Source organism: Phyllostomus hastatus, unplaced genomic scaffold, assembly GCF_019186645.2.
Source record: "Phyllostomus hastatus isolate PE091 unplaced genomic scaffold, TTU_PhHast_1.1 phas_contig_38, whole genome shotgun sequence".
Taxonomy (NCBI): Eukaryota; Metazoa; Chordata; class Mammalia; order Chiroptera; family Phyllostomidae; genus Phyllostomus; species Phyllostomus hastatus.
Genome location: NW_025333869.1, coordinates 26,307,439 through 26,320,342, shown reverse-complemented (window position 1 = coordinate 26,320,342; position 12,904 = coordinate 26,307,439). Strand labels below are relative to the sequence as shown.

General features: G+C 49.1%; 1 protein-coding gene across 4 annotated transcripts in view; it reads right to left on the bottom strand.

Annotated features, from left to right (window-relative positions):
* LRRC20 (leucine rich repeat containing 20) overlaps positions 1-12,904 on the bottom strand; it is a 74,821-nt gene that overhangs the window by 26,361 nt on the left and 35,556 nt on the right. For all 4 annotated transcript variants that reach the window (XM_045842256.1, XM_045842253.1, XM_045842254.1 and 1 more), the window contains one exon: positions 8,840-8,989. In XM_045842256.1, the coding sequence (XP_045698212.1) occupies positions 8,840-8,989 (150 nt within the window). The remainder of the gene's footprint in view (positions 1-8,839; positions 8,990-12,904) is intronic.

Genomic DNA, 12,904 nt, shown 5'->3' with positions numbered 1-12,904 from the left:
TGGATTTGAAATCAGAGTCATCCTGGCTTTGTAGTGCGGGTTGGAAAGTGTGCCCTTTTCTGTTTCCTCGAAGAGTCTGTGTAAAATTGATGTTAATTCTTGTCTGAGAGTTTAACAGAATTTTCCAGTGAAATCACCTGAGCCTAGAGCTTTCTTTTTGGGGGGTCTTCGTATTCATGAATTCAATTTATGTGATGGTTATAGGACTATTCGGATAGGCTGTTTCATCTTGGTTGAGTTTTGGTAGTTTGTGATTTTTAAGGAACTGGTCTATTTCTTCTAAGTGTCAAAAATTTATAAGGGTAGAAAACTGTACTTGAACAACAATTAAAATTTAAAAAATAAAAAAAAATTATGAAGACAAAGTTGTTCATGATAGGTCCAGTCAGTCTGGAGTGGAAACCAAATCACGAGACTATTTCTGGGCCCCCTCGCCAGGAAAAGGCAAAAAAAGTGGGTTCCCTGACACAGGTGCCCCATACCTGCCAAAGTCCCCGTCCTGCCTAACTCCTGGGACTTCATGTCACCCCAAGCTGGGCGCTTGAGGTTCTCTGCTGTTCTCACTTCAGAGGAAGAACAAAAATGCAGCCACCAGTCCAGCCACTCAGGTGGCTGATGTGCTTAGCTTCCAAGGAAACACAGTTGCGGCCACATCTAGCTTTGCCTCTCACCCCTGGGGTCACAATACACTCTTTCTCATTGTTGGGGTCACAACAATGTCCAGGGTCTTGCCACCTTCTCTCTTGGCAAAGAGGGCTGAGGCCCTCCGGGCCCAGAGGGCGGCGTTAGGGGGCCTCTGGACGTTTCTCCTGCTCGCTTACACCAGGGCTCCGAGTGGGACAACTCAAGCTCCCGGGATCAACAGGGGATCTGGGAGAAGGCCCTACTCCCAAGACTGCCCCAAAGACTGGGAGCAGCCTATCATGGCATTCTCTTGTTTATCATCCCTACGGAACTGTGGTTTCCGGTATCTGTTAAATGGACCTCTCCTTCCCCAAGTTCTTCTTATTACTTCCAAATCATCCCTGTCTTGGACGGCTGCCAAGGCTGAGTCAGAGGCCTTACACTGACCCTGGAGGAGAAAGGCCTGCTGACTCCACTAAGGAACAGATGAGGCCACCCGCAGTATTTTTGTAGCCAGGCAGCAAGGGAAGGTGCCAGCTCCAAAAATACCTGTCCATGCCCTGGCTGGTCTGGCTCAGTGGATTGAGCACTAGCCTGTGAACCAAAAATACCTGCCCACGAGGACCAGTCAGTGCTGTGGCTGCCACACCCACATCAAACAGCAGTCCTGCTGTGGCCCGCAAGGGCCCCCCGCAGGGCAGTCAGCCAGTGTGGCGTGGTGCTGAGTGCCCTTCAAATGTCTCGTGCTCTGCACAAAGGCAGCTGCTGCCCACGGGGACCGAGGAGCGTGGAGACAGGAATGAAGTTTCCAAAAGGAATGTCCACTCCTTGGATGGACAGAGGGAAGGGGTGAGAAAACTCTTCTAACCAGGTTTGGAACAAACCGAAATGCAGCTCTAACCGTTCTGCTCTGTGAGAAGAATAGGGCAGTTGCCATTGTCCCAACAGGGCCAATATCTAAAACGTGATGCTAAGTAAAAAAGGCGAGTTGAGAAACAGGGCACACCCTCTCCTCCTGTTAGCAGTTATGAAGGGGCTCTGTGGATCTGGACCCACAGCGCCAGCCTCTTCTTTCTCGCTGTGTGACCTCAGACAAGTTACTTACATTCTCTCTGCCTCAGTTTCCTCATTTAAAAAAAGGAGACAACATCGGTACTGACCTTATAGGGTTGTAAAGGCTGAAACAATTTTATGCTTGCAAAGTGCTTATAATAGCGTCTGCCTGTGGTGGTACAGTTTCAATGCCACTGCCATTAAACACACTTACGTTCACATTGGTGTAGAAGAAGTACGTCTAGAACTGCTAGCGGTAGTTGCTTCTGTGCAGGGGAATGGGGGATCTGTGGACAGGTGTAAGAGGAAGACTTATTTTTCCTCACTACTCTCTCCAACCCTCAGGGTATTATTGTATTGTGTGCATCTATTACACTTTCAAAAACAAATCATAGGAAACTGCTTTCAAATGAAGCCTCTCAGCTTTACAATGACGAGACAAATGCATAGGGAGCAGGTAAGATGGGTGGAGGGGGTGGCGACTGTTATAAATCTTGGCGCCAGGAGTGAAGGTCTCTGCTCAGAGCCCAGAACACAGGAACTGTGAAGTCTCCCCTCGTGGCATGTGGGGGTGGGGGAGGGATGTCAGTTCAGGTCGTGTCCTGGACAGCTGACTGAGGCACCTGAGTTTGTGTAGAGTCACAAACAATGTCCCAGTGCTCCTGGTGTACATACGAGTCCCAGGCCAATCAGGCAGAGGCAGCCCACAGTCTGCGGAACTGCAGGGCTGGCAAGATGCAGGATGGAGCTGTTCTCCTGCTCACGCGGCAGGGGCAGCTCTCCAGGCTGCCTCCAACTGTCGTCTAAAGGAACTTATTCCACTCATTCCTGTTCACTAACTTCATTTATGCATTTGTTTATTTCTAATGTACACATAGTTTGGTTTATAAGAACATATAAATAAAGATAACAAGTTAATAGCCTGTGGGATTTATACACCTCTGTGAAGTAATAGCATTATGCCCATTTGAGGATGCAAGTAGTTTGCCCAAGGTCAGATGGCTTGGAAATGCCAGACCCAGTTTTCAGACCCCAAGTTCCCCACAGTTCCTAGCACAGTGGCTGGCAAACAGCAGGCACCTAGGAGCTGAGCAAACAAGGAATGATAAAATCCCCATCCACCAGTGCTCCGTCTAATAAACTGAGAAAGCCACTGTGCCAGCCGTTTCCAGCAACTGCTACCATACCAGTGTCTTCTGCAGTGAGATTCTGCAGTAACTCCCATCAAGTGGATGAGTCTAGGTCCCCGGCTCTTGAATCTGGGCTGGCCTTGTGGCCACTCTGACTAATAGAATGCAGCAGAAGTGATGTCCTGAAAGCTCCAGTCCCAGGCAGTAACTACCCACTTCCTTCCTCTTGGAGTCCAGCCACTGTGCTGTGAGGAAGTCCAAGCGGATTAGAGGCCACATGGAGCCTGGCCCTGGAGGATGAGGGATCTCCCTCCTCAGAGGGGTGATCTCAGTCTATACTACATGGAACAGAAGAACCGCCCAGCAGAGGCCATCTGACCCACAGAGCTGGAGGAAATAATGCACTGTCAGTCAAAGCAAGTAAATCTTAGGGTGGCTTGTGGTACAGTACTAGATCAAAGAAGCAGCTATTCTGCAGCTGAGGATTCTTTTGGAGCAACACACTCCTGCCTGGAGGTTCTAAGGAGAGTGGCCCCCTCTCGCCAGCATCACAGGCCCAGGCTGTGCGGGAGAGGGAAGCAGGTCTCAGATGCTGCCCCAAGGGACAGGTCAGCCTCCTCCTCCACCTGCTGCACTCCATAACCAGCACCGCCACAGTGGTGAGGGCAGCGGCTCCCACTAGGGCTTGAAGAAAACGCACAGAGATAACTTCGAACTCCACCAGAATGTGGCCTGTGTGCCACAGGAGGGGCCGAATGCTGGGCGGAGCTGAGGGAGGTAAGGCAGCTGGGAAAAGCGGGCAGGGCAGTTCCTTAGAGAAGGCTTCCCTATTGGGTGCAACCCCAGCTCCACAGAGAGATGAGGTGGGAGGCCAAGCAAGCAAGTGGGGAGACCGAGGCAAGAGGCCCTGGACCCATCGGGCGTGTGAGTTCCCTATCAGTGCTATAAAACATCACCACAAATTGGTGGCTTAAAACAATACAGTTACCACCTTACCATTATGGAGGTCAAAACACCAGCATGGGTCTGGAAGACTAAAATCAAGTTGTCAGCTGAGTGATATGCTTCCGTGGGTTCTAGGGGAGAATCTGTTCCCTGACTTTTCTGGCCTAACTAGAGGTTTGGAGCCATGTCATTCCAGTCCCTGCTGTGGTCATGACACCAACTTCTCTGACTCTGGACCCCCTGCCTCCTTAATAAGGACCCGTGTGCTTACACTGGGCCCACCCACTCAGTCCAGGGCATCTCCCCATTTCAAGGTCCTTAACTGCATCACATCTGCAAAGTCTTTCTTACCATGTGAGGTAACATAGCCACAGGTTCCAAGAATTAGGATGGACATCTCTGGGAGGGTCATTATCCGCTGACCACTGGTAGAAAGCCAACCACTCACCCACCCAGCAGCAAACACCTGCTACTCTGTGCCAGGCACCGCACTGGGGAGCGAGGGGCCTGCAGCTGCTCGCAGGCTGCAGGTGGGGTGACGCAGTCAGTCTTCTCAAGAGTCCTCCATTGTACCAAGGGGGAAACTGAGGCACAGGGAAGTTAAATAGTCTGCCGGCAGTTACAGAGCTAATAAGTTGCAGAGTATCAGTCAGAGCCCCAAAGGGGAAGAGCTGCACACTCAGATTAACTCAAGGAGGGTTTATTTGCCACAGAGTATGTCCAAAGACTCGGGCGGCCACTTGTGGGTGGCAAACACAAGGCCCAAGAGCTGAATCCGGCCCGCCACCTTGTTTTATCCGGCCCAGCAACTTGTTTCTACCTAGTGGCAGCACTGAGCTCCTTGCCCCTAGTTAAGGAGCAGTTACATTTACACAGTCCTAAAATGACATTCGGCCCTTTGAAGGCAACCACCAGGCTGACGTGGCCCCCAGTGAAAATGAGTTTGACACCCCTGCTATAGGGGAACTTAAGGGACCATGAGGTAACCAGGGTTAAGAGCAGGGAGTTGTCACCACCCAGAAAGACAGAGTCGTGTTGAAGCTGCTTTGAGAAAAGTGACCTGCAGACCAGGGCACAGCCAGCCCGAGGTGGACCTCACAGGGAGGTGGCCAGCAGAATAAGCTCAGTAGCCTTACTCTCCGCTCTTCCTCTGACCTGCTGAGGCTCCCCAGTGGCTGTGCCTAACCTCAGCCGAGGGTCAGAGGGCTAATCCTCGGAGCAAGGATCTGCAGGATAAGGGGAAGATGTCACACGCCAGAACTGGGCTCAACCTCGGTGTCTGTGCTTTAAGCACCAAACGACCCAGCCTCTCTTCTTGTGGGTCCCAGTTGGTTCAGCCTGACTTCACAGAAGGTTGCCTCACCTCCTGGTGAACCCCAGGCTCAGGTGACTTCAGTGCTTGACAACTTCATGGTGCAGTCCAACTGCCTTAAAATGCCCTCACCCGCTGGCCTTGGTAGTCCTATCTCTGGGATTCTGTCCAAAGGATCTTTCTCCCCACCGAGGTTGGCCAGGTAACCCTAGGGGCCAGGTGCTCTTGAGAACTGACGGCAAAAACTGACGTGACAGGCCACAGCCTTGTCACCCCCTTGGCATTGGGTAGGGACTCTTGGTCACCAACAACTGGGAGCTGCCTTTGTGGGTAACTCAGGTGTGACGGACCCTCCCGGACCTGCTATTTCAGCAGCGGCTGTGCTGAGGGAAGCAGAAAGTGCGTGCCCATCGGAGTAGATCTGCCCGATCCCACACTGAAACTGACCGCTGCACAACTCCAGTGTCCGTGCTGCTCTCCAGCACAGTGCCCCTCTCCTCCCCTCCTTCACCTGCTAAAGAAAACCCTCACCATCAGCTGAAGAAAAGTGCCCCAGGGGCTGCAGCGAAGTGGGAAATGGGGGAAGAACATGGAACTTTGGGGAAATGTCTGTTGCAGCACCCCTCATGTTAGTGGGCGGTTGTCTGCTTGCATACCCGACTCCCCCAAGAGACTGAGAGCTCCTCTAGGACCAGGTCTAGGTCTTAGTTTCCTTATCCTTCCCAAATACCGGGTGCTGTGAGGACTGAATGAGTTGATGCATGTAAAACCCTCAGCATGGAGCCGCGAGGGTGAAGTGCCCGGTGAATTTGGGCTCTCTTGTTATTACTCACCCATCCATGCCCACAGCCGGGCCCAGAATAGGCGCTCGTGAGGAAAGACAGCCTGTGAGACACTGAACGCACACACAGGCAATGGCCAGTGCAGCTATATAAAGACAGAACTCTGACCCACAGTGTGCAACAACCTGCTCAGCAAACAGACCCATCTGCACAGTAACCAGTTCAGGAAGCTAGTCTGCCGTAAGTCAGACTCGTAGGAAGTCAGACTGCTTCTCTATCAACAATCCAGGAAGCCAAACAACCCTCTCTATAACAATTGGCCCCAAAAGGCCAGAACTTGATTACTGACAGTGTCCTTAATTTTTGTCCCCACTTCCAACTTAGCACCAACCAGAGAAAGCCAAATACGCACCTTAACCAATCACACAGAATGCCCCACTGCTAGCTGGCCTGCCTCCAGCTCCCCAGGCCGATTGGCCTCCAATCAGGGCACGCCCAAAGCCTTCCCTTTCATCCACTGTAAAGCTTTCCCACTCCTCTGACTGCCTTTGAGCCTCTGCCAAGTCCAAGGACAGTAGTTGACTCCCTCACTAGAGCCGCTCTGAAAAAGCAGCCGCTGCCAGTTCTCATTTGGGCGGTCTTGGTTCATTTCTGAAGGTGTATCTCACACACCTCTGGCCTGGCAGGCCCAGGATACACTCAATAAGAGCTAAGTGATTTGCATAGAGAAATGGGGAGAGGGGATCACAGGAAAAGGGGAGATAAAAGAGCCAGAGCTGGACCCTGGGTCCCACTTGCCCTTTGGACTGGTTTCATTTGCGCCACTGTCCTTCCCAGGGCTTGCTGTTTCCTGCCTAAAATGGGTGAAGGACATCAAGGGGAGGCAACCATTTAAAGACGACCTGCTCAGAGCGGCCATGAGCCAAGCAGAAAACCGTCCCCAGGGCACCCACAGACAGCAACCTGGCAGGAAAGGAGTCACAGATGGTGCTCTCCCCAATACCAGAGCAGCCCCTTCCTCTGTCAGAACCCAGAAAAAGACACTGACAGGCTGTGAGGAGCCCAGCAGACCCTACCCAAGCCCTCTCCTCACACATAAAAGGTGAGAGTTTTCCTATTTGAGAGAGAAACCATGACAAAGCCTGGGGCTCAGAGCTATCTCTGTGGCCGCAGGTTGGTCCTCAGCTCCAGCCCCTTGCTGCTGGGCACATGCAGCCTTCGCTCTGTAACCCAAGGCACGGACAGGAGGGAGTTCAGACTCTACCCTTTAACAGACTTCTGCCCAAAAGCATATGATGACGAATATATTTCCAGGGCCGAGGCCCGAGTGCACAGGGCTGTAAGCACATTTCACTGGCACTCCTTGCGGTCCCCCTGGAGAGGGCCTGTTTGCTCATCCCTCAAGGCACGGCCCAACATCAAATCCTCTGAAAGTCCTTGCTTCCACACCCACCCTATTTTCCACGCCACTCTCGGGAAGAACTTGTTCCTCTTTCCAGCAGTCCCAGTGTTTTGTCCACACTAGTATCACAGCACTCAGTGTTGTTGCTGAGTTCATTCTCCTTCAGGGAGAGACCTGGTCCCCTGGCCTTTGTTTCTGAGGCAGAGGTCTGGACCATAGGAGGTGCCCAAGGGTTGGGTGAATGCACTGGTGAATCTTTTTACCCACAGGAAGGCCCCCTGCCTGACTGCCCTCCCTATGGGCTCCAGTCAACCCCTACCACCCACTTTCTATCTTTCCATCCTCCTCTGGAAAGCAAACATCCAATCCCAATTGGCTACATAGAGTTCTGGGGGACCCTTAAGCTAACGCAGGTGGCCTGGAAAGGCAGCCCTGGCCTGGGAGGTGGGCAACCAGGGCGTACTGCTCTGAGACCCCAGACAAGCCCCTTCTCTCCCTGCGCTTCCTTCTCCACCCCTGAAATGAGGTAACAGAGACAGCTCTGATATTTTATGGAAGATTCTTCCAGCTGTGGCCCTTAGGCTACATCTAGTGTGTTATGGTTTTCATATTATATAACAATATGAGCTTTGTGCGTTTCACTCGGAAACGACTGCACAAACCACGCCCTCTCCCTTGCCCTTGTGTCTGAGCCTAGCCAGTGGTCTTTCCGGGTCCTGCCTATAGCTCCCGCCTGAGTCACTGGTTGCCAATTCACACTCCCTCTCCTCTCTGGGCTCTGCCTAATGCCCAAACCTCCTCCAGGAAGCCTAAACTCAGCTGTATGAGCTATGCTTGCTCGTGCTCCTCCTGTTCCATCAGGATTTTGCATACTGGTTTCTTCTCTAAAGAGGCTCTTAGACCCTTTTCATGACTCTATCAGACAGAGGATTCTAGAGGGCAGGAAGTGCTCTCCCCAACTCTCCTGCTCCTCCATTTCACAAACACATGCCAAGCGCCCAGGTCGCAGCTCCATCCATGCAGCTGAGTGACACTGGAGGGACTGCTCTGTGGGGAGGGGACAGGCACTGGAGTGTCCATTGCACCCTGCTTGTCCATCTGGAGGAGCCATTTCATAAGAATCTGTAATGCCCACCCGTCGGCCTCCCGCCCGCCTCCCTGCCAAGCTCCCTTGTCCACTCACTCTGTGTGTGCCCCATGGAGGAAAGAAACACCAGCATTCCTGGAATCTGTCACTCCCAAACTGGGAAAACAGCACAGGAGAACAATGCCAGACTGGGGGGCTGGAAGGGGAAGTTTACCAAGAAATACCACTCCCAGACCTCTGGACCCCAAACATCCTGCTGTTCAGAATAAGAGAAATCACTCCAGCAGCCACACCCTGAGCCATTAGCCAATTAGATTCACAGCCATCTAGGCAGAAGTGACACAGACATTTCCAGACTTCAGGAAGGACACGGGTCCATCCTCAAAGCCTCCCCCAGGGAATGACTTCCTGGGTCCAGCTGATGTCCAGTTACACTCCCAACAGGGTCAGAGCCTGAGGACCAGAGCTAGCCACGCCCCACAGCCTGAGCTGCCCGGGGCCTACCTCGGAGCTGACAAAATGTGGTCATGAACTTGCTGGTGAGGGACTTGAGCTCGTTGTTGGCCAGTGTAATGAGCTGGATCTGGTCGGTGACATTCCGCAGGACCTTGTAGATGCCAATGGGGAAAGAAACCAGCTTGCACTCGGCCAGATCTGCAGCCAAAGAACAAAGACAGACCAGAGTTAGCAGTCACAGCTGCCCAAGGACTTGACTAGCCCCGGTGCTCCTTCCCAGCCCCCTTGCTCTCCCACCTGTCCCCCCTGTGCCAGGCTTGACACCCTGTCTTCCCTCCTGCAAGAGTCTTCATTACCCTTAACCACACTTGTCCCTACCTCGCACCTGAACCTTAGGTTTATTCCAGCACCTTCTCTACCACCATAGCCTACTAGCCATAATGTGGAAGGCAGAGCTCTGCCAGCACAGAGATGACCAGCATTCATGGCAATGTCCTGGAGGCCATGCAAAATCCACGAGTCCCTGTGGAATCATCCAAGTCTCAGCGGTGAGGCTGCGGCCTTATGACTACTTTATAATAGTCAGAGAACAGGCAAGTCACACAGACTTTGTGGTTTGACCCCAGTCCTGTCACTCCAAAGATAAGTAAGCCTTGCACAAGAGGCAAGGCAGCTGCTGCAGAGCCTTGCCTGGCAGTTCCTCAAGAACTACCGTATGGCCCTGGCCGGGTGGCTCAGTTGGTTAGAGTGTCGTCTTGATACGCCAAGGTTGAAGGTTCAATCCCCAGTCAGAGTACATACATAAATCAACTGATGAATGCATAAATAAGTGGAACAACAAATTGATGTTTCTTTTTCTTTCTCTTTCTCCCCACCTCTCTCTCTTCCTTCCTCTCTCTAAAATCAAGAAATAAGGATTTTTAAAAAGTTCCACTCCTAAGATATACCCAAGAGAATAAAACCATGGGTCCGCACAAAAACACATTACACATGGGTGTTTGTGGCATCGTTATCCATAACAGCCAAAACATGGCGGTAACATAAATGCCCCCCAGCTGCTGAATGTGCAAGCAGACTATGGTATCTCCATAAAAAGGACTGTGTTTAGAGATAAAAAGAAATGAAGTACCAATATACACTACAACACTGAAGGACATGTAAAACTTTACGCTAAGTGAAATAAGCCAGTCACAAAGGATGACATATTGTATGAGGCCATTTACATGGAATGTCCAGGACAGGCAAACATACAGAAGGAAGAAAGCAGATCAGTGGTTCCCTAAGCCTGGAGGGCACGGGAGGGTTGTGGGAAGCAGACCAAGGGGTAATCTTTGTGGGGGTAATGCAAATATTCTACCCTTTGACTGTTCACAGTAATTTCTTACAATCCTTTGTATTTCTGTGGTATCAGTTGTAACATCTCCTCTTTCATTTCTGATTTTATTTATTTGGTTCCTCTCTCTTTTTTTCTTCATAAGTCTGGTTAAAGTTTTGTCAATTTTGTTTATCTTTTCAAAGAACCAGCTTGTGGATTGATTCACTGATCCTTTGAATTGTTTCTTTTAGTCTCTATGTCATTTAATTCTGCTCTGATCTTAATTACTTCCTTCCTTCTACTCTCTCTGGGCTTTGTTTGTTGTTGTTCTTCTAGTTCTTGTAGCTATAGGGTTAGGTTGTTTATCTGAGATTTTTTTAAAGTATTTTTTATTGATTACGCTATTAGTTTTCCCAATTTCTCCCCTTTATCCCCCCTCCACCCTGTCCTCTGAAACCCTCCAGCATTTCCCCCAACCTTAGTTCATGTCCATGGGTGGTACATATAAGTTATTTGAGTCCTCTGTTTCCTATACCATTTTGTATCTCTCCCTGTCTATTTTATGCCTACTAATTACGCTTCTTCTTTCCTGTACCCTTTCCTCCCTATTCCTCCCTCCCCCTCCCCACTGAACTTCCTCTGTGTGATGTCTATTTCTCTGATTCTGTTCCTTTTCTAGTTATTTGCTTAGTTTTTGTTTTCATTGTTTTTCTTTTCTTTTAGGTTCATCTGTTGATAGTTGTGAGTTTGTTGTCATTTTATTGTTCATATTTTTTATCTTCTTTTTCTTAGATAAGTCCCTTTAATGCTTCATATAATCAGGGCTTGGTGATGATGAACTCCTTGAACTTGACCTTATCTGGGAAGCACTTTATGTGACCTTCCATTCTAAATGAAAGCTTTGCTGGATAGAGCAATCTTGGATGTAGTTCCTCGCCTTTCATGACTTCAAATATTTCTTTCCAGCCCCTTCTTGCCTATAAGGTTTCTTTTGAGAAGTCAGCTGATAGCCTTAAGGAAACTCCTTTGTAGGTAACTATCATCTTATCTCTTGCTGCTTTTAGGATTTTTTATCTTTAATCTTGGATAATTTAATGATGATGTGCCTTGGTGTGTTCCTCTTTGGGCCCAACTTCTTTGGGATTCTCTGGGCTTCCTGGACTTCCTGGAAGTCTATTTCCTTTGCCAGACTGGGGAAGTTTTCCTTCATTATTTGTTCAAATAAGTTTTCAATTTCTTGCTGCTTTTCTTCTTCTGGCACCCCATAATTCAGATATTGGAATGTTTCAGGTTGTCTCAGAAAATCCTCAGCCTTTCTTCATTTTTTTAAATTCTTATTTCTTTGTTCTGATCCAGGTGGATGTTTATTTCTTCCTTTTGTTCCAAATCGTTGCCTTGAATCCTGGTTTCTTTCTTGTCACTGTTGGTTCAATGAATATTTTGCTTTATTTCATTTTGGGTATCTTTCTTTTGTTCTTTCATTTTTTGACCAAGCTCAATCAGTTCTGTGAGCATTTTGATTACCAGGGCTTTAAATTCTCCATCAGATAGGTTGGCAGTCTCCTTGTTGCTTAGTTCTCTTTCTGAGGTTTTGCTGTGTTCTTTCATTTGGGCCATATTTCTTTGTCTTGGTAAGTTGTAATAAGAGGGGCCTTAGGTATTCACTGAGGCAGGGCAACCCTCCTTGCTGTGCTGCCTGTGGGGGAGGGGCCAGAGAGGGAGCAATGCAGCTTGCCTGCTCATCTCTAGCGCACTGTCCCACAGACTCTCTGTCAGACAGGAAGTGTCTCCCACCGCAGCAACCCCAGCCTTAGCCCACAGTCAGCTCTGAGTCTCAATTTTCCCTGTAAGTCAGTCCCTCCCGTGCAGCTCTGCTGAGCTGGGCAGTCAGCCCCGCCCCCCAGCCGCCTTGTTGGGGGTTTTTTGAGTCGGCCTGTGTGGTCCACCTTACCGGTCTGGTTATTTTGGTTGATTTTTTCATTAACTCCTTGATTGTCAGAGTTCCATGCAGTTTGATTTTCTGGTGATTTTGGTTGTTTATTGATTTTAGATTGGTTGTTATCCTCCTTTAGGTTGTGTGAGGAAGCGAATGGTTTCCACCTACGCCTCCATCTTGGCCAGAACTCTTATTTGAGATTTTTCTATCTTCTTTAGGTAGGCCTCTGTTGCTGTGAACTTCCCCCTCAGGACTGTCTTCGCTATATCTAAAGGTTTTATGCTGTTGTTTCATTTTCAGTGTTTCCAGATATTTTTTGACTTCTTCCTTGATCTCATTGTTAACTCATTCATTATTTACTAACATTATTCAGTCTCCATGTATTTGAATATTTTTTATTTTTTCCTTGAGGTTGGTTTCTAGTTTCAAGCCATTGTGATCTGGGAAGATGCTTGATATGATTTCAATTTTCTTGAATTGGTTGAGGCTTTTTCTGTGTCCTACCATGTGGTCTCTCTTTGCAAATGAAAAGATAAGCTGCATGTGTGTCTGAAAGAAATGTACCTTTTCTTCTTTGGGGTGAATGCTCTGTAAATATCAATTAAGTCCATTTGATCTAGAGTGTCATTCAATGCCACAATATCCCTGTTGATTTTTTGTTTGGACAGCCTATCCATTGTTGACAGCATGGTGTTCAAATCCCCTATTATGACTGTTTTGCTGTTGATCTCTTTCTTAAAGTCTTCCAAGATTTTCTTTGTATGTTTAGGTGCTCCTATGTTGGGTGCGTATATGTTTGCAAGGGTTATGTCCTCTTGTTGGACAATTCCCTTAAGTATCGTGTAGTGACCTTATTTGTCTC